Here is a 19,469-nt window from a genome sequence, read left to right on the forward strand (position 1 = left end):
CTATTATTATCTATTGTTCGCAATTTTTTTTTACCTACTATAGGTAATGGGTCATTTCCTTTACCCTTAACAGAGGTCTCATCATGAGTCTCCTCTTTATCATGTTCTACTTCTGTAACATGAGTTCCCACTTATTTTTAGTCACTCATTCTAATCAAATCGCGTTGCTCACTTAGCAACCAATCAAATTCAAATGCGCAAACAAATCACATATCATTCTTTAAACATATTCTCACCGAATAGTCAAACATAAACCATATAACTTTCTCACATAAAAATTAAACAATTCATTTTCATACTTCCCACATATCATATTTTAGCACGTTTTAAATACTAAAAAACATGCAATCATAGTCGGTTTTCATTAACCAAATCAATCTTAATCATCGAATCATAAAATTGCAAATAAACACATAATCACATAATCACAGACTCACATCCTAAGGGAAAGTTGGAGATCTAGGATTTTGGAAACGATGACGTAACAAAGACATGATTCGAATTCTTATATGCTGCAGTAGATTCCTATGAATACTCATAAATTCCTAGAAACACGATAGACATTTCTAAGCCTTTACACTTTATCACTATACAATCATTCGACTTTTTCGAATATTGCTCACACATTATCACGCAATGGCCCAACTCATCGACCATTGCTCTGATACCACCTTTGTCACGACCCGATTCTCGGCATCGAGACCGGCGCTAGGGAATGGGAGTGGTTGCTCCGAAACCCGTAGCAAGCCTTAAAAACACTATAAAAATCACTTCAAATTTTTCGCGGAATTCAAAACACATTTTCGAACATTTTAAAATCTCCGTTTAAAAACGTTCCGATAAAATCATAATGAAACTTTACAATTAATTTCCTATTTAATTAATGTATTCAAGTTTCATATCCACTTCACTGGGGTTTATAATGCATCTCATTATGCACACACCATCTCATTATGGTGATAACTGCATTTCACTATGCAGACCATTTCATTATGGATTTAAATGCATTTTATTATGCAAACACATTCATTAAATTAAAACCGTTACTTTTCAATTACTAGTTATCGTTTTAACGCGTATTCCTCGAATACCGTCTTTTACAAAACCGATAACATGCAATCATGCATATAGCCACGCTGGGCCCCACATTATACACATAACATAGTTGCGTACAGTTTTCTTTACACTGTATCTCAAAACTTCCGGTACTACCGTGTACCCGGATTGCAACTATTTTCCAATACCTTAATGCATGTCGTTAAAATATATTATAATCGTGCGATGAAAACAAAACAGAGTTCATGCGTGGCAAACATCGCAAATACTGACATGCTAAGGCGTCTGTCTATCTATTCTACTGCAGCTCTACAGATCAAAATAAGACCAATTACCATATACGCAAAACGAAGACTTCAAGAATCAAAAAGATGAAGTCTCGTCCAAACACAGGCAATATTCCTGAAAAATAGTTCCACAACGTGGGTCAGATATACTGGTGAGTTTACAACTTACAAACACACATTAAATAATTTAACCCGTTATAAAATAGTCATATTAAAATATTTAGTACTGGTTCAATCACAGAAACGTAATGCTTTAAATGAAATGCCATTTCTAATCCATTTTCCTCTAAGTCTCCTTTCAGACTTAGGTTAATAAACTAGTCGGCTGAACCCGTACATTCGCTCGACTCTAGTTTATTTTTCCACAATCCTTTACAGCTCTAAACCGTACTTTAGGCTGTTTCCAACTTATCTCATAGACTCAACGACCGATAACATTTAATGTTCCATGACGCCGTTAGTCCTTAAATTAATCGGCCGAACTCTATCGTTCCATCGCCGTTAATTTGTTCGGGGTTCTAGACCGTCGTCTTAGAAGCTCTCCCGCTATGTCTGGACCGTCGTCTCAGACTTCTAGACCGTCGTCTAGATTCACACAGCCATTCCACTTTACTCATAAAATAAATATGCATGCAATAACTAGTGATCACATAGTCCTATTATAGCCCAAATAGGATGGCACGTTTCATAGACTCATTCCATAATAATTTTATTTACTCAAAATAAATATACGATATATTTAAAATGCTTTACGATATTAATTTTCCACATTAAAGTAATAATAGTAATTTTATTACTTTAATGTATGCATGTAATAATGCAAACTCACAGACTGTCGCTCCATAAATAATTAAATACGCCGCGATGATCCACTATTAGCCACTCGGTCTATTCCAACCGGTGCTCCTTCAACTTGATCTGTTTTTTTTTTTGGCAAAGTAGCAATTGTATTAATTTCGGTAAATAGAAGTACATAATGTTTGAGAGAACTAAATAACAGAGATTACAATAATAACTCCTAAAAAGGAGGCTTTAAGGACTTTTTAGCCACTTCATGGGCCATCCAAGTACACATTCGCTTAACATATGCAAAGTAAGCGAACGGTATAAAATTATGACTTCTATTATTGATGAAATATCATTCTCGACTTATTCCAGTGTCATCGCAACTTCGGGTGACATAATCCCTGAAGGACAAAGAGAACTACAATAAGTGATAAAACTCAAAATTTTCATACAAATCATATTAACGACTGATACTATATTATAGCTGAATCAGAACTTATCTTGAACATTGCAGATGGTAGGGGCCTTCATCAACGTACTTTAACCTCACAAGGAGTACAATATCCTCACAAGGAGTATGAAATCTCACAAGGAGTACTTTAACCTCACAAGGAGTACTTTAACCTCACAAGGAGTACTTTAACCTCACAAGGAGTACTTTAACTTCACGAATTGAAATGACAAATTTTACCTACTATATATTATTTTAAATATTTAATATATGTTATTTTTTATTCTTATTTAGATCTCATATTTAGTAGGTAATTTTATTCATTATATTTCTTTTACTATTACATTTTATGAGTAATAGATGAAATCTCGAATGAGTTAAAGAATATGTAATTCTATAAATATTTAAACATGAAATATATAATAGGTAATTTAAATAAAAAAATCAATTTGACTCTTTAAATTTAGCGAGTCAAAATAATTCTTTATTTTAGAAAATATATATCCTAACCTTTATTACTTCTTTTAAAACTATTAATTTTTGCATTTTAAATTCTATCATCTCTAAAATTAAAAAATACTCTTAAATTAGATTAGTTTTATATCCATGAAAATTCTCTTTATGTATTCAAATATGCTCTTTAAAAAAACACAATTAAGATACTCAAAAGTGAAAACGCCAATAATGTGATATATAATCACGTCAAATAAACTGTAAGAGTTAACGGTACAATCACGACAACATAGATAAATTGTTTTTGCTAAATAATGTAGAAAAAATATAATATAAAATTAAAAATTAGATTTTCAAAAAATAAATGAAGGACCGCTTTTTCAAATATAGTTACTGCATGCATTGAGAAATTATTGTAACAAATACATTAGTACATTATATGTTTCTCAATTTTAACAAAATGGATTTTCTAGTTGCATTGGCTAAATATGGGAAAATCATTAATATTAAGTAAGCCAGTGATGTTCTCTTTCCATGAGTACACTTCCATTCTTTTTTAGAGAATTATCAATGACAAAAGAGGACAAGCATTAATTAAGTTAGACTTTTATTGCTACTAAATAATTTTAAAGCATAATAGTGAGCATGGCATGTTGAATTCTGCTGATAAGATTAATTGGATATTGTTGGATTTTAAAGGAGTAATTGTGACGGTGGCGGTGAAAATGGTGGTGACAGTTGCGGGTTTCTAGTTTAAGAGAAATGGAAACGGTTTGTGTTATTCAAATGAAAAGAAAACGGTTTTCGACGGTTATTTGATATTTCATAACAATGTTGAATCATTGATTACAGAAAAAATCTCACAAATTAAACTAATAGTGCTTACTTGTCGAAGAACGGCGGTAATGGCTCGCTGCAAAAAAGTGGTGGCAGAGGAGACAAGCAACAGCAGCATTGGCCGGCGTCAATTGCAAAATAGTGATTAGAATTGAAGTCAAACTTGAGAGAAAATTAGATTATTGTCCAAAAAGGTTGATGATTTTCACTGTTGAAGAGCAGCGGCAACGATGTATGGTGAGCGGCAGCGATGGGATGCCATTGGCGATAACAGTTGATGAGGAGCGGTTATCTTCATCATTTTCATTGGAATTCAACTTGATCTGTTAATAGTTGACTTTCCGTCACATCTATATTCAGGAATCGTGTCAAGTCGATCTCAAAAATAGAATTCTAAATCTATTACCGACCTCTAAACACGTAGCCGCATAAATACGATATCATATCGTATACAAACAATCATCACATTAAAAACTTTTCACAAAACACTATCCTTTTCGGTCGTTATTTCAACGTAACCGATTCACAATTCCTTCTCATTCTCGACTCTTCGAGAATTACGAACCTACTCTATCGGGTTCGATTCAGGAAAACACTTGAAATGAATTCAAAGTTCATTCCACATCTATGGCCTTTCATAATTATTCACAAATAATTATTTTTCTTTTATCTCTCTAATTAGTTTCATTAGACTAATCAAATTACCATATTGCCCTTTTTTCACATTACCCTTATTCCATTAATTACCGAACTAATTAATAATATTTTAATTATTAAAATTCGGATTTATTTTCAATATTGGATCTAACCATTCCATAAGATAATTAAAACAGCCCCTTTATTGGCTTAAATTCTTCTTTTGGTTAAAATACTAAAATATCCTCAAACTTTTCAAAATTGACCATTTAGGTCCTTTCGTAAACTAATCGATTTTAAAATCGAGAAAATTACTTAAAATATCCAAAATCATTCTACTTCAGATTATTAACAAATATAATCTGGAAACTTTGGCTAACATACCATGTAGCCCCTCATAATTTGGAAAACTACAATTTAACCCCAAAACTCTAGTTTTCGGCAAAAACATTCAAATCTTTCCAAAAATTACCAAAATCATTTAAAATCATTCTACATCAGATTATATACATTTATAATCTTGAATTTTGGTTAAAATACTGCTTGGTCCTTCATTTTTACGAAAGTTACATTTTAGCCCCAAAACTTTCAATTTTGAGAATCAACTCCAAATCAATTGAAAATCACATCAATCAATTCTTTACATAATCTAAACTTACTCATCAACTCAATTCTTTGATATAACATTTATTTTATAGACATGCAACACAATTTAGATCAAAATCGTAACTTTTAATTTCTTAACTATTCGTCAATTATGGATAATCCTATCAAATTAACCAAAACATATTTATTTTAATTATCATACTAAAACAGCAGCACCAAAATTAAAATAAATTATTTTTCATAATTTTAACAATTTAAAACCGTATAAATTGCTAAATCCGAACCCGATTTTATCAACACTAAAAAATCACCCATTAAATCTTTTAATTCCTTAAATATTCATCATATAATTTATTTAACAATATTTCTAACCCATAAATTTAAAATAAATTATTTTTCATATTAAACATCCTTAAAAACCGAATAAACGATTTATAATCAAAACCGGTTATTAATCCATCAAAACACATCACTTTAATAACTTTAATTCTATAAATAATCAACAAATAAAGTTTATAAATTTTTATAAATAATTTCTGCCCAGAAATTTAAAATGACATTAATACCCTTATTTTAACAATTTTAACTAATAAAATTATCAAAACCGAACCCGGTTAATAAACTATCAAAAATTCACAATTAAACACTTATTCATCATCAACCCAACATATAGATCAAACATAATTAGGATTATTTCCAGAAATTTAAAATCAACTCATTTACCCTTATTTTAGCCATTTTTAAAAAAATCAAACTCTAAAAATCGAAACCCATTATTTTTAAATCATACCCAACATTTTGATCAACTTTAATCTATAAAAATCAACCTTTAACATATATATTAAATTCATTTTTAACATCAGCCCAGAAATTAAAATAATAATTTAATTTCACATATAAAAATGAATTATATCCAAAACCCAACAAAACAACAATTCAAACCAATTATTTAAGCATCAAACCACATTTTTTAACAACCTAAGCATGTATCTAAAACTCAAACAACATCAGAAAACTAAAATTAAAATTTGAGGTTGAAGGTATACCTTGATCCTACATGCAATGGTAGATTAACGATCTACGCGAAATTTGCTACGTTTTTTGTTAAGGAATTTTTGTGAAATTTTGAAAGAAAATAAAGTTGTGTTTTTTATTTTTGAGAGAATTTGACACCCACACTAAAATGAATAAGAGAATGAGTTGCTTGGGGAAGAAGAAGACTCATCAAAATATCTAGATATTTATTCCATGTTTTATTTATTTACAAGTTTGCCACTAGGCCATTTTCGTAAATAATTCAATCTTTAGGGGAAAAACGGACTAAAATTTCTCAAATAGTTCAAAACATTAAATCATAAAATATATGGGCTGAATAAAATATTTTTGGGCGTTTTAAAAATAATTAAAATAATTATTTTGACGATTTTAGCGTAAAATCTCAAAATTCACATTTACCACGTAAAATTGCTAAAAGTCAAACTTATGGCCGAACACATTCTAAATCACATTTCCATATTTATAAATTCACCTCGTGAATTTAATAACTATTTTCGAGGTCCTAATTTATAAAAAAATTGGACACGCGCAAAAATAACCACTTTAACTAATACGGGGTATTACAATACAAAACAACCAAAAAGCACGGTGAAACATAACAAAAGCATGCGGAAAACAACTCAATACATAGGAGTATTTTACTCCTATCAAACCTCCTCACACTAAATCCTTGCTTGTCCCCAAGCAAGAAATGAATCTTACTAATGCTACAAGATTAGCGACCTTAACGACTTGAACAAATGTCATAACCATACTCCTGACCGATGAAAACGTGAAAGCAAAACATCCAATGCCAACAACTAAAAGGCATGCAAACAAATGATGTATTCAATTATAGCGACGTGTTCCTATGATATTGAGGCTACAACCGTATCAATAAAGCGCTACTCAAAACAATCAAACATTGCAATCATAGGCGGGACATGCGAACATTTGGTTAACTCAAAACACGGCAAGCATGGCATATCATTTATAGGCATTAGAAAACCATTTTCTCACAAGGTTTCACTCTAACGCTCAAGTATTTCGGGTATGAAAAATTAAGCACAAAAACATGCGGGAATTCACCATAGGCTTGCTCTTAGTCCGGTCTCCACTACTCAGTTCGGTAATTGACTACTCATCATATGGACTTTTGAAGGGTTGTAACTTGGTCAAGGGTTTGGGTAGGTAATTTGGATACTTGGCTAAGATTCAACTTGAACAACAAAAATGCTTCAATCACTAAAAATGATCTACACTCGGAACTTTTTATAAGTGAACTACTTCCTTTTTCCATATGCCTTTATCTTCCTTTTTTTTTCTTTTCATTTTCTTTTTCTATTTTTCAACTTTCTTTATTCTTTCTTTCTTTTTCTTCAAGGCATTAACTTATATTTTTAGCACTTGTTCACTTTTTTTTCTAATGCATCGAGCTAGTAGCATATTTTTCTTAATCCTAAGTTATTCAAGTTAAATCCGGGTGTTTAGAGAGGTAAATTGTTGAAAGGTTAAATGTGTAGTTGTGTGTTTAGTCAAGAAGAGGTTTTGGCTCAAAATTGTGCTAACTAATGGAAAAGGGGTAGGCTTTTAAGTTGTCTTTTGAATTGTGTGATCCTAATGCCATAATCATCTAAGTTGTCAACACTCAACCATATAATCTCAAACGGACTCCGAGCAAGTTCTAGGAATTCCGACACTTATACACAAAAACAATAGGCTCGAATATATCAATCAAAGAAGTGTCATGCATATAGTTATTTAATTCCTAAGAAAAACATGCCAATTATGTCCACAAATTTTTGAAATTAACACAAATTTGACAATTTGAAATACATATCATGCATCCGCCTCATGTTCAATAATCGTGCTAGAGTTGGTCAAAATTTAACAAATGGTAGCACCCTAATATCATCAAAACAAGTTACACAAATTGACTTTCATTAGGCAAGCATACACTTTTAATTGTTGATAAAAGATGCAAACATTCATTATTTTCATTAACCGGGGAGTACATTTGTTGACAAAATTTCAAAAATGCTAAAATCACTAATCAAGCTTATCACACTACAAGTCAAAGATTTAGTGATCAAAGGGAGACAACAAAAACTACCTAACAAGGCATCCTACTCTAATAAAAATCCATCAAACCAAAATCCGTACAAAAGCATTCAACAAGTTTGGAGCTCGATTTTTTGGTTTGAGGCGACACAACACAACATAAAAAACGACATAAAAGCATAAACACATAAAAACAACCTACAACAATCTAAACACAAACAACACAAACATAAAATAAAGCGACAAAAACATAATGGCAAAGCGAGATACAATTTCACAACCCTCCTCACACTATTTCTAGCTTAGTCTCTAAGCAAGAAATAAAATAAAACATGAAATTGTATGAGATAGAGTTAGAAAATGCAAATCTCGCTAGTCAAATGTCGGGGTTTCGGAGACGGTGTAGGGTGGTGGCCGGAATTTGACTTGAATAAGAAGAAGTGTAGAGATGATGCCATTTCACCAATTTATGTGCTCCCCCTTTGAACCAATTAAAAAAAATTCAAATTCCCCCTTGTAAGCATGGCTCTATCGAGCCCCTTTCCCAAAAAAAAAATTCTGTTTCTTTTTGTTCATAGGGCTCGATCGAGCCCCTCACTTATGAGGCAGGGCTCGATCGAGCCCTCAGGCTTAAAAGAAGCAGAATATTTTTTTTCTTTAACCTTGATTCCTATATATCAAAAAAGAACATACCCGACATTATCTTGAACATAAAAAAAAAACTAAAATACTCAAACATAAAATCAAAAGCTAAAAATCAAAAAGTAAAGAAGCAAAAGTAAGAAATTGAACCTCTCGGGACTGCCTCCCGAGTGCGCTTTAGTTGGAGTCCAAAGCTAGACTCTTCGCGTAAGGTTGTTAAAAATACAACCTAACATGCGGGAGCCGTCTTGGTAGCATCTTCTCCCTCTTTTGCCTTGTTGGCTCCTTCAAATAAAGCTCATGTGATATGAAGTATGCTTTTACTCTAAAATAATGAACATGAGGAGTATTAAGCATCTTCATATACTTGGTATTATTTCCGTCATACTCGAAATCAAACCCCTCTAAGAATGGATCTTTATAGTCAAAGGATTTATTGAATTTCTCGTAGAGTACCGTAATACCAAATTTCTCCTCACTTTCATCATTTACGCTCTTGGGACAAGTAAGTGGTTTGGAAATTGAAGCTTCAAGTAAAACATCCTCACACTTTTCTCTTTCAATCTCTATGTGAACCTTTGCGGGAGGATGTTCTACTAAAGCACCATCATCTTTCAAATCTATGGCCATAGCATGTTGTGTTGGAGTAGCTTCAATTGCGGCTAGTAATCCTTCTTGGTTGTCCGGTGTCTTCTTGAGTCGACTCGGAAAAGGAACTTTTGGTACATAAGGAGGTGCGGGTGGTGGTCTAACATATGTAGCTTCAACTTCCACTTCCTCACTGGCACTTAGCTTACTATAACTTGGCTCATCTTCAACAACCATAAGTCTCTTGACATGAGGGTCATCGAGAGCTTTTCCGCTTTTAAGCTCAATGTCCTTAAGTTTCTCTCTCGGATTATTTTCCGTGGTGGAGGGCAATCCCCCTTGAGGTCTACCTTGAAGATTGATAGCAAGTTGGGAGATTTGAGTTTCAAGCATTTGACTAGTGGCGGCTTGATTCTTTTGAAGTTGCTTCATCTCTCTAAGCTCCTCCAACAACTTAGCAAGCATGTTCCCCTCATCAAACATTCCATCTTTCTGAAATTCATGTGATTGTTGTGGTTCATTGCCAAAATTGGAGTTGAAGTCCCATTGGTTTTGATGTGGATGATAGCTTGAATCGAAGTTCAAGTTTTCATTGAAGCTTTCCCAATTGTTGCTCCAACCATAATTCGGCGGGTTGTGCCACCCCGGATCATACATGTCGGAATAAGGGTTACTAGCTTGCCATTGATCACCCACATAATTGACATGGTTATTCCAACTTGAATAAAGTGTGGGATACTCGGCTCCGGTATGATTAAAATCCCCACAAATCTCACAATTTGGATCCCATGCCATTACTCTTGCCCGAATAGATTCACCATAAAAATAATATTTGAAGAGGAACCAACAGACACACAATTCTCCTAAACAACCACGAACAAGAACACCAAGCGTAAATCACGAAAACAAACGGTAGAAGCAATAAACATAAAAACAAAAAATAAAACTAACTCGACCAAGACTTAGAATACTCTCAATCAATCAAATACGCACTATCCCCGGCAACGGCGCCAAAAACTTGTTGGGCTAAAACCGCAAGTGTACGGTGTCGCAACTAGTAATACTCAGTAAGACCGAGGTCGAATCCCACAAGGACAATGGATTTGATGAGAATGAATCGATTCTAAGTCTCAATTCGTTTAGCACACAACAATAGTTGATTTGGAATTCGAACAATTAAAACATTAACTAAAGCAAATACAATTACTAAATAATTTAACTAGCAAAAAGCAATAAGCAAGTGATTGAATGATTAAGATAAACTATGGATAACGAGATTGAGGATTGATACTACGATTAACCAATTACTATCAAGGGGTCGGACTATGGCTTCTAAACGCGAACCGAGCTTTTTCTAAATCGCAACTCCCGCTCTCTCGAGCCTCAAAGAGTTACAAAACCACAACTAATTAAGCTTAACCTACTCTCGTAGCACTAAACACAATTAGAGGCAATTAGCAATTAAACACAACTCATAGACCACCTAATTACTAACCCACTCTCATGGTGTTACTAATTAAGCATCTAATTAATTAATTCCAATTAATAAACCCTCTCTCAAGGTGGAAATTAATCTTGCAACAAATACTAGGTGATCAATCTAGAATAGGCATTAAGCAATTAATTAGAACACACAAGCCAAACCCTAACCCAATCTAGCAATTATTCAACCATCATATCAACCCCCAAACATGGGGATTTAGCCAATCATGCTAAACATCACATTAACTTCTAAATAAAAAGAAATAAAAGATAAGAAATACTTACTTAGAAGAATAGGATTGAAACTAAGCACTTGCATTCAAAGATAAATCTTGTTCTTACAATAAGTAAAGCTCCAACACAACAACAATGGTGGAAAAGATGGAGGCACAAGGCCCTAAAATTAATCTACTCCTAACTAAAAAAGGAAACTAAAAAGTAGGTGAAATGTTCTATATCAAGTCTATACCTAATTTGGAGATAAGGTGCCTTATATAGGCAATACAAATGAGGAAATAAAGACAACCATGTATAAGTTGTGTCTAGCCAAAAGAGGAAGTGCTCCCAAGTCTTTTTTCTTTTCAATTTCAGCTCCCAGCCACATTTTTCACTAAGGCTCGATCGAGCCCTTCACTTATGAGGAAGGGCTCGATCGAGCCCTTCATTCTTCACAAGTTCCCTGCTCGTTTTTTTGCCTAAGGGCTCGATCGAGCCTTCCCCATAAGTGGGGAGCTCGATCGAGCTATGCTGATTTTCTGCTGCACAATTGCTGACTTCGAACCTTCATAACTCGGTGTAGAAACGTCCAAATGAGTTGGTTCTTGAACCCCTGGAAAGCTTAGGATGTCTACTTCATTTCTTGTGAAGAAAACCAAACTCTTTAGAAGCCTATAACTAATCCAAAATCTTCAATTAGTGCAGCGGGGGTCAGATTCTCAAATGTGCTTTCGGCATCTTTTTGTTCCAAGACTTCGCCCTTTCTTAGATTCGTTGATTCTTCCATCTTTTAGGCCAAAAGGACTCCGTTTTGCTCCATTTTTCCTATAACACACACACGCAATAAGGTATACAAAACAACCAAAAAGCACGGTGAAACATAACAAAAGCATGCGGAAAACAACTCAATACATAGGAGTATTTTACTCCTATCATGGAAAGCCAGAAATACAAGGGTTTTTTGACAGAAATCAGTTGACATCAACGGTTTGGTTTATTCTATTATCTGTAAAGAGGTCACTTATTACAAGGATAACAATTCGGGTTTTGATTATTCGATTAATGATGTTTTTAGAAATTTGAGCTTTTTTTGTAATTTCTTATAGTCTTGTCTTTTTAGACTTTGCCTTTCACTGCTTTGTGGTTGTGCTAATCCAATGATCATTTATTCAAAAAAGAAAAGTTAAGTGTGTTTAGAGGAATTTTTACATTACTTGAAAGTAAGACAATTTTTGGATTTATATTATCGGACTCTCCCACAAGGGTTTCGCCTTAAGGGGTATCCACTTTTTCGAGTGAAAGAGGAGATAAATTTTTCTCGAATTACCGTGCACATCGTTCGTCCGGTCTGTTGGTTCGGTTCAGACAGTAACTTTTATTATTTGTTTTCAATATTATAAACATGTAATTTTTTTGTCAACCAAAATTTCATGATTTGTTCAACTATTTTATATATAAAAAAAACGTTATATTAACTTCTTTGATTATGGTTTTAATTTAAAAAATATGTTACTTTATGAAATTATTGGCCAAATGACTAAAAAAGTCAAACCTTTCAGAAAAATTTCACAAAAGTTCAAACCTTTCAATTTTATCCAATTTATCCTGAAACGCATGATTTCGTTCCAATTATATCCAATACACAATTTTGCTTATGTGGCACTGATGTGTGTGGCATTGCCACATCAGCACCATGTAGGCGCCACATGAGTAAAATTACTTAATTGGACATTATTGAAAAGAAATCATGTGCTTTAGGACAAATTGGATAAAATTAAAAGGTTTGCACTTTTATGAAATTTTCATGAAAAGTTTGGCCTTTTTTGATCATTTAGCTTAAATTACTTATGTTTTTGTTTTTCCTTTCTATAAACATTTCTTCTTCTTCATTTTGTATATACAATTTCATACAACCCTGGATATTTATAAATGATTTCTTTAGTAATATTACCAAGGTTGTTATAGAGCTATTATTCACAGTGCTGTGATAATAGTAATGCAGTTGTTTTATCCTATGAACGACGAGGTTGTTAGCTTGCCTTGCACCTCCAGACAGAGCCGTAATCTAAAAAATGACATAATCCACGACTCATCCTCTTGATATTTTCATATATTTTTTCTTATGACTATTCCAACAATAATACTAGATTTCTAAAAATTAAAATCGAACTTATAAGAATATAAATTTAAACTTCTGTTATATATATGCACTTATGGCTTAGATAATGGTGCTAGTACTTTGCCTTAATTTGAAATTAAAAATGTATTCCAAAAAAATTAAATAATAATAAAATCATTGGTCATATGTAAACATTAATTAGGAGGATAAGTTTGTACTACAAAGTTTGGTATCTATGTGAAAAATGTACTACTACATACATTTATGAAATAATAGTACAAAGTTTTGTATCTAAGTCATGAATGTACCATAAAGAGCTAAATTAAACACATTTTTCAAGCTTTTGCATTTCTTTATTCATCAATTCATGGTAACCTAGCTAATGAGCTTAATTTCATCTCTTCTAACTTTTTATTTTTTTTTGAAATAATTCATCTCTTCAAGCTTGTTTCTTCTTCTCATCTCTCCTAAATATCTATTATATATCATCCTTCTCAACTCTTTAACAGTCCACTTTGTGTTTGAAGTTGCAGTCCTAGCTAGTAAGATTATTGTTAATTTCTTGTTTTTGTTGTATCCTATATGTATACATATTATTTGTGAATTTTCTTTATGCCTAAAAGTATTGCTTGCTTTGTTTCTTTTTTGTTAATTAATTAGCTTTTTAAATTTTAAAAAACTTGGTTAATTATGTAATGAGCATGGCTTTCATTTGTATACAGTTTCACCCTTTTTTGTTCTTCTTTATATATACTTAAGGGAAAAATCAATCTTTGGTTTTTGTTTTTGTTCTTCTCAATAGGATTTTGCAGTCTCATTATGAATTTGATTTCCATCTTCCTATTGTTCATATGTTATTCAATTGATTTGAATAAAAAAATAGGAAATTCCTGGAAAAAAATGGAATTATATTTTATTTTTCTGACAAAGGAACTCTACCTTGCATTAATTTATTATCATTTCTTTCATCTGTTATTCAGTTTATTATTTAATTGTCAAAGGAACTCTACTCTGAACTAATTTCGTTTCTTATTTATTATTATCATATATATATATATTATTCAGTTTATTATTATTATTATTATTATTATTATTATTATTATTATTATTATAACTTCTCTGAAAATCGAATAAACTAATAATTTAGGTCATCTAATCATATATACACGTCAAAACTAGAAAAGTTATTAAATAAATTCAAATTTAAATTCACGTCAGATCTGTTTAAAAATGTATAAAAAAATTATTATACATAAATTATTATCGATATTTGCATTTTCATATTTAAAACATTCATTTATTGCAAGATCATGTGATTTTTTTTTCGAACCCAGATCATGTGGTTAGTATGTTGCCATATTGTAAGATTATGGTACTAACATTTATAGCAATGTACTAACCAAAATTGCTAATGTACTATTAGCAACCTAATAGAATTGTTTATCCAAAATTAACAGTTAGACTTTTGAAGGAGAAGGAGCCCTAGCTTAAGAGTCCATGAATTAAAAAAAAATTCATTTTATATCTCAAAATATAAACATGAGGGTGGCCATTACATCATTTGTATGCCACCCAACAACTATTCACTCCAATCTACATTTTATTTTGTGGATCATATTATTTATATATACATTGACTTTAAGTATATTGTATATAGTTTGAAGATGATTGATGTGATTTTACCATACATATATGCTTCTTTTTATTTTTAATTGTGTGACCCATCTCTTTCTTTTTCTCTTCATGTTTTCTTCATTGTTCTACAATTCTGAATTTTGGCATGATCATGGTGACTTCAAACTGAAGCTGCCTTCACTCCACATGGTTTTAGCCCTTTTATTTTGATTAATTAGCCCTTATATATACGTTACGGTTCTAAATATCAGCCGAAAGGGACAGGGTAAACGGCCGCTCCCTAACTGTCAATGATCGATTTATCTTCAGTTGTCTTCTTACTTCTTCCAGTATTTTTTTCTCTTTAATCGTCTTACTTTGCCTTACTTCTCCGGTCACAAGCTATTTTTCCCGTACTTTTATTTTAAATATTTTAGTTCGGTCACGGTTCTTAAAAATAGGGCACATGATAATAAGTTGAAGCATTTTAACACAATTAGAGCTGAAGATTATGCCTTGGTTGCAATAATTCAACTAATTTATGTGCTTTATGATGAGTTTTCAATATGGTAAGAAGTGCTTAATTTAAATTAAGTCCATTTAAATTAGGGTTTCTATTATAGGAGGTCAGCTATTTCTTGAATTTCTTTGTTTAGGTTTACAATTCTTGCAATCTAAAAATTCATTAATTCTTCCAAAATATACATAATCATGTCTTCGCTACCTTCTGATGATCATCTTCATCTTATCAACCAAAATTTCCCAGACCCACTTGAAATTTCATCAGATATTTGTTGGCCAAGCATTGAAGATTATTTTAACCCAGATGCCAGGTTCAATCTTGAAATGTTTCAGGACTATGAAAATGCATTATTGCATGCCACTGATTCGAACAAAACAGGTAACAATAATAACCTCAACTTCAATGTACTTGTTGGGAAAGAATCTTCGGTAATGGCCATGTCCGGAATTCAAGAAAACAACAATCAACTAACTCTCTCCAACAATTTTCAAGTTTCCGATGACCTGTTGCCGGAATTAAGAGAAAGAACCGAGAGCATGATAGTAATTGAGCAAGAAAATTCTTTAGCAGGCAAAGTTACAAGTGATGAAGAATCAAATGCAGTTCCTGATGAGCCAGAAAAGAGTTCAGTGGCTACTAAATTTAATAATAAAGGAAAAGGATCGCGAAGCAAAAAGGCGGTGATGAAGACGAAGGAGATAAAGCATAGATTCCGGCGTTTGCTGACAGAAAAAATGGCGGTACGATCCAGTGAAGAAGAAGGTCCGACATCGAAGAAAGAAGAACATAATGCTAAGGAAAAAGTGAGAAGAATGAAACTCAATGCTTCTTACTTGGCTCTTGGTTCACTTCTTCCAAATTCAAGAAGATCTAAGGTTTGCAACATTTTCAATTCCTTTCTGTAACTCTTTCAAATTTTTTATTCACTCGAGGCTCAATGTGCCGTGTTAGAGAGTGAGTAGTTCGTTCTCCTACACTCACCATAAAGGTGATGATGAACTATCATCTATATGGATGGATGCAGCAGTTCGGTTTGGATCTGACTCGTACTTGAAATCGTCCATCGCGATGCTAGTAATTTAAGAAATTTTAGTCATGCTAGTGAGCTTAATTCAAAAATATTTTGGAGTTGTCTCCAAGATTGTAGGATATATATATTCATATATATAGATGTACTTCACAAAATACTATAAAATTCCATTGCTTTATGTGTTAATTTGATGCATGCTTAAGAATTCATTGTCAAATACTTCCAATTCATGAGAATTTCATCAAGTTTCATCAATCTCTTACAATTCCATTTAGTATATATAATTGTGTTATTAATGTGGTTTTTGGATTTGCTAATTTTAAAGGGCTCATAAGTTGCCCAATTAGAAACAGTTTTACTGTTATCTGGTTAAGATTCCCCAACTTGCATATGCTAATTCCAAAATATCAAAGCTAATTTAAGGATTAGGGTAGACTAAATTGCATCAAACCATACATAAGTACATAACTAGTTTCTTCTCCCAAAGATCTTAATTACAACATTTCATCCCTAAAAAATTCAACATGTTAGGTGAGATTGCAACTGTAATTTTATTATCTCTAACACACCCCTACACACACGAATGTTCAATTAAGTTTGAGGTATGAGCAAATAAAATAATCATTCTATTTTATGTTCAAATATTTAATTAATTAAATTGGCTTATGAATAATCAAATAATTCTAAACCTTTTGATATATTATGTTGGAGAATATTGTAGAAAAGATGGACTGCACCGGTTATCATCGACAAAGTTGTCGAGTACATTCCGGTGATAGAAAGCGAAATAGAGGAGCTACGTTTGAAGAAGAATTCGATAGCATCAAAGATAGAAGAGAAAGCACAGCTTGTAAATGATGATCAAGGTGCCACAGTTTCAGTGCATGAAATCAAAGAAGGAGAAATAATAATGCAAATATGCATGCAAACAAATATAGACAAGGGTTTGTCGTTTGTTATGCAGAATTTAGAAGCACAAGGCATTACTATTTTAAGTGCTTCATCCATCAATATATGTGATGACACAATCTCCTATCATCTGCATCTACAGGTATGTATTCACTGATTCATATCTTCTTCAAACTCTTAGATGGTAATTAATTGCACAAAAAAGTATACAACTTTTATCGATTTTAATATTATATAGCTAATTTATTTAATTTTACAAATCAATGCACATGACTAGTCGCAGACCACAATATTCTGATATAATGCTGGAACTTTTGAGTCATAAAACTCAATTTTTTTTTCATGGCAAAAAATACATAAATTTTGATAAATTTTGCAATTTAATCACACCCTTTTCAAATTTAGCAAATAATTTTATGCCGACAACAAAATAAATATTTAATAATAACCAAAAAAAGAATTTAAGATGCATAACTAATATATAGAAAAAATATGTGTATCTTAATGAATCTTTTACTCTAATTGTTTAGAATGTTGATTTACGCTCTATATTGTTTACTTTTCAATTTTAAAATAGCTCTCTTATTTTTAAATATTAAATTGTATTATTTTATGAACTAAATGTTTTAAGAAAATCCATAAAAAATTATTTAAATATTTTTATTAAAAACTTATAGGCTCCGGCCTATTATATTACATTGTATCATTAGTTAATATTTAAAAAGTACAAACATATAATTTATATAGGTAATTTTTCGTAGACCTCACATTTCTCAACTTAAATTTCTTACCGTGTATATGGCAGTTAATTTGTACTTCAATTTCCTCTCATTTACACAAAATCAATAGACACCTCACACCCCCTACACTGTTTCACCTTTCTTATTCTTCCAAATTTAAAATATGAGAGTGAAATTTGGTTGTCACGTGGATATAAACTGGCGAGATTTTATTTAAAAACCTAATGAAATCACTAAAAATATAATACGGTAATCAATTTATAAAGATTTAAATTCGGTAACTACTTTAAAACCAGAATCAATAATTGTAAAATGTAGGAATCAGCTAGATTATGATGGCCAATTTTGATTACCAATTGAAAACTAGGAAAATGATGTTTTTCTTTTCTGATAAATTTGCCATGATAATTAAGATTTCATTTTATTATTAAGAGTTGATGAGTTATAAACCTGTGAATGTATTTATTTTTATTTATATAACATAGGTTTGTTAGTTTTGGCAGATGAATGGAAATCCACTTGTAGCTGACTATATCTTAGCTTTCAGGAAGAAGATAATTTCCTTGTTGAATTAATACTCCCCATTTTACATGATTGCTTCCTCTAATGTACACTATTTATCCATATAAAATTAAATTCAAAGACTAAATAACTTTCATATTTAAATCAAAAGTCTTATATAAAATAATGAAATTTAAGATATAGTTTAGATAGTTGAGCCTGGTGGCTGCATTGTTATCTGTTATTTTTAGGCTTAACCCATATAGAGGTCCCTGTACTTTAAATATTTTTTTTCGTAGGTCCTTACACTTTATTTTTGTATTATTTAGTCCCTCTACTTACCTATTTTTAGTTTTCAGGTCCTTTATGAATTTTTTCCGGTCCTTTTGTGTGGCTGGAGGAAACAAAAATTATAAATAGAGGGACTGGAGGAAACAAAAATTGTAAGTAGAGGGACTGGAAAAAACTAAAAAAGGACCTGAAAATCAAAAATAGGTAAGTAGAGGGACCAGATAATACAAAAATAACGTATAAAGACCTACAGAAAAAAAAAGTGTAAAGTATAGGGACCTCTATATGGATTTGGCCTTATTTTTATTCCCTGCTTGATTGGTTTATATATATATACTACTACTATTTATTGCTTTCTCTTAAGATTGGGTTGGGTGAACTTGCAAAACCGATTATACACCAATGCAGAATCAAACATATTTTTGGAATTAGTTGTGATTTATCTTGGTGTTTATTGAGATAATAAATTTGGAAAGATTGTATTTTTTCGTAAAAGAAAGCACAGACTAAGGATCGACGAAAAATGCTAAAAAATAAAAAAATATACTCAATGGATACTTCAAGCTCGAAGCAATATTGGCACATTTGATCCTTGTCTTTACATGA

The 19,469-nt window shown here is 31.8% G+C and overlaps 1 protein-coding gene and 1 long non-coding RNA gene across 4 annotated transcripts; one reads left to right on the plus strand and one right to left on the minus strand.

The window, feature by feature from the left end:
- Positions 1 to 1,025: 1,025 nt before the first annotated feature.
- On the minus strand, positions 1,026 to 6,246 carry LOC126659817 (uncharacterized). Of its 2 annotated transcripts, none has more exons than XR_008789646.1 (2): positions 6,159 to 6,246; positions 1,026 to 1,458 (listed from the first exon to the last, which is right to left on the minus strand). It is a non-coding gene; the product is annotated as an uncharacterized LOC126659817 (long non-coding RNA). The 2 variants fall into 2 exon arrangements; XR_007635092.2 differs by lacking the exon at positions 6,159 to 6,246 and adding an exon at positions 2,173 to 2,254.
- Positions 6,247 to 14,502: 8,256 nt separating this feature from the next.
- On the plus strand, positions 14,503 to 18,708 carry LOC126661183 (uncharacterized). 2 transcript variants are annotated; one of them, XM_056104035.1, is made up of 3 exons: positions 14,503 to 16,267; positions 17,144 to 17,473; positions 18,566 to 18,708. In XM_056104035.1, the coding sequence occupies exons 1-3, from the start codon at positions 15,581 to 15,583 to the stop codon at positions 18,644 to 18,646; spliced, it is 1,098 nt and encodes a 365-aa protein (XP_055960010.1). In that variant the 5' UTR covers positions 14,503 to 15,580; the 3' UTR covers positions 18,647 to 18,708. The 2 variants fall into 2 exon arrangements, with proteins under 2 accessions (XP_055960010.1, XP_050210955.1); XM_050354998.2 differs by having other exon boundaries at positions 14,508 to 16,267; positions 18,575 to 18,708.
- The last annotated feature ends 761 nt before the right edge of the window (positions 18,709 to 19,469 follow it).

The sequence above is a fragment of the Mercurialis annua genome, linkage group LG8 (genome assembly GCF_937616625.2).
Source record: "Mercurialis annua linkage group LG8, ddMerAnnu1.2, whole genome shotgun sequence".
NCBI lineage: Eukaryota > Viridiplantae > Streptophyta > Magnoliopsida > Malpighiales > Euphorbiaceae > Mercurialis > Mercurialis annua.

Bases quoted from the DNA above. Each gene is read 5' to 3' on its own strand.
- LOC126661183 (XM_056104035.1), top strand. From the start codon at position 15,581: ATGTCTTCGCTACCTTCTGATGATCATCTTCATCTTATCAACCAAAAT. The intron at 16,268-17,143 runs GTTTGCAACATT...AGAATATTGTAG, and splicing joins CAAATTCAAGAAGATCTAAG to AAAAGATGGACTGCACCGGT. The intron at 17,474-18,565 runs GTATGTATTCAC...TAGGTTTGTTAG, and splicing joins CCTATCATCTGCATCTACAG to TTTTGGCAGATGAATGGAAA.